The 1,636-nt window shown below is 44.7% G+C and overlaps 1 protein-coding gene across 1 annotated transcript; it reads right to left on the bottom strand.

The window, feature by feature from the left end:
• Window positions 1-598: 598 nt before the first annotated feature.
• LOC123048890 (cold shock-like protein CspC) lies at window positions 599-1,285 on the bottom strand. Its single transcript, XM_044471914.1, has one exon. The coding sequence runs from the start codon at window positions 1,195-1,197 to the stop codon at window positions 955-957; it is 243 nt and encodes an 80-aa protein (XP_044327849.1). The 5' UTR covers window positions 1,198-1,285; the 3' UTR covers window positions 599-954.
• Window positions 1,286-1,636: the final 351 nt, after the last annotated feature.

The following is a 1,636-nucleotide window of genomic DNA, read 5'->3' as shown; positions in this document are numbered from 1 at the left end:
TTCCAAAATTGTTTAGTTTGACTGTTGCCTATTACGAAGTCCCTCAGCTAAATAAACCAACCTTCACCCTCAACCGACCCTTGCAAAAGGGCGATTTTGTTGGTTTAGCCATCACCTAGTATAAAGTCTTTGTGTGTAGGTATTTATTACGAAGCAATTCCTGCCAAACATATTCCTCTTTGAGTAGCTTGAATAGTTATTTATACTGAGTAAACACAAAGGATGAGGACGGTGCTAATTAAAGCTAGTTGGTAGTTGCCAAAGGAATTCAGTGGAGGAGAGTGGGACGGGGAGGGGGCGATTGGACAGCTCAATGGGCCTAATGGTCCGAGATTTTTTGTTAAATGCTGGAAATTTTGATCTGTTTGTGATAATGGCATCATCACATATAAAAAAAAATCTTGACTACTGCATTGCATACATGCGTGCTAGGGCAACAAAGTCTGTGTCCAACTTCAATGAGGTTCGGTATCATTTTCTTCGGACAACTTGATTTGTCATATAACGACCACTGAAAATTTTCATCGCTACATATGTAGTTGCTTATAAAATCTCTCGGTCGCGCATACCATTTGGTAACACTGTGTGCAATGAGGGGTATCAAGAGACTAATTTCCACAGTAGTGGACCAGGTTTATAGAAATAGTTATTATCAAAATTTACAATACCCAACAAATACGTTACAGAAACACATTTCATGGTAATTCTATTGATACTGATTTGGTACTGTAAATATCTTTCTTTGTATACACTCATTTAAATAAAAAAAAAACATTTGACTCAAACAAAAAACCATATTCCTTGCAAGCCCGAACGGAGCAGTAGTTAACCCATGTAGTCTTGATGTAAAATGAAAAGGAGAAACGGTGAGAAGAGAACACAAACAAGAGCAATCCTTCCGAACGCAGCATAGGATATTACGCATCGACGCAGGTGGATGGGTGAAGCATCCTCCTATAATTTGCTCGAAATGCTCTTATCCTCCTCTAGCTCTAGGGCCTTGACATTGACGGCGGACGGGCCTTTTTGGCCGTCTTGAATTTCGAATTCGACACGCTGGCCCTCGGCGAGGGTCTTGAAGCCGTTGCCAGCGATTGCGGTGAAGTGGACGAAGACGTCCTTGCTGCCGTCGTCGGGGGTGATGAAGCCGAACCCCTTGGATTCGTTGAACCACTTCACCTTACCAGTAATCTGCATTTTCTCTCAGTATGTATCCGTAGTCTTTTCTCTGTCTAAATCTCGCTCTGTTCGCTGTGGTTGGGGGTGGGGGTCTTGGCCAGAGGCAGACTATTATATAGCCGGCGGTGAGGCGAGCAAGGCGAGGTGGCGGTGCCGCGTACTTGACTGTAGGACATCATGTATGATTGATTTCGTGTAGCTGAAGAAGTGGGTGCATATCAGAATCAAATCACGATCGTGCTTTGTTCCTGATTTTCTTGTATGTGGATCGTATCTCTATCAGGAAGGACTCTTGTTGTGCTCAACTAATGGAAGCTAGTTTCCCCACCGAAAGATGCGATCGTGCTTGCACGCGCTGCACTGTCGCGCCGTTCACGTCGCCTAAACGTGCACGCATGTCCATGCCCGGGCGCACCGACTCGCAACCACTGCGCGATGCCCGGGCCAACTATTCGAA

Source organism: Triticum aestivum, chromosome 2D (assembly GCF_018294505.1).
Source record: "Triticum aestivum cultivar Chinese Spring chromosome 2D, IWGSC CS RefSeq v2.1, whole genome shotgun sequence".
Lineage (NCBI taxonomy): Eukaryota > Viridiplantae > Streptophyta > Magnoliopsida > Poales > Poaceae > Triticum > Triticum aestivum.
Note: the sequence above shows the minus strand (reverse complement) of the source record. Positions and strands in the feature narration are given on the sequence as shown.

What these genes read in the sequence shown, in the direction of transcription:
- LOC123048890 (XM_044471914.1), bottom strand. Translation starts at nt 1,197, where the DNA reads ATGCAGATTACTGGTAAGGTGAAGTGGTTCAACGAATCCAAGGGGTTC.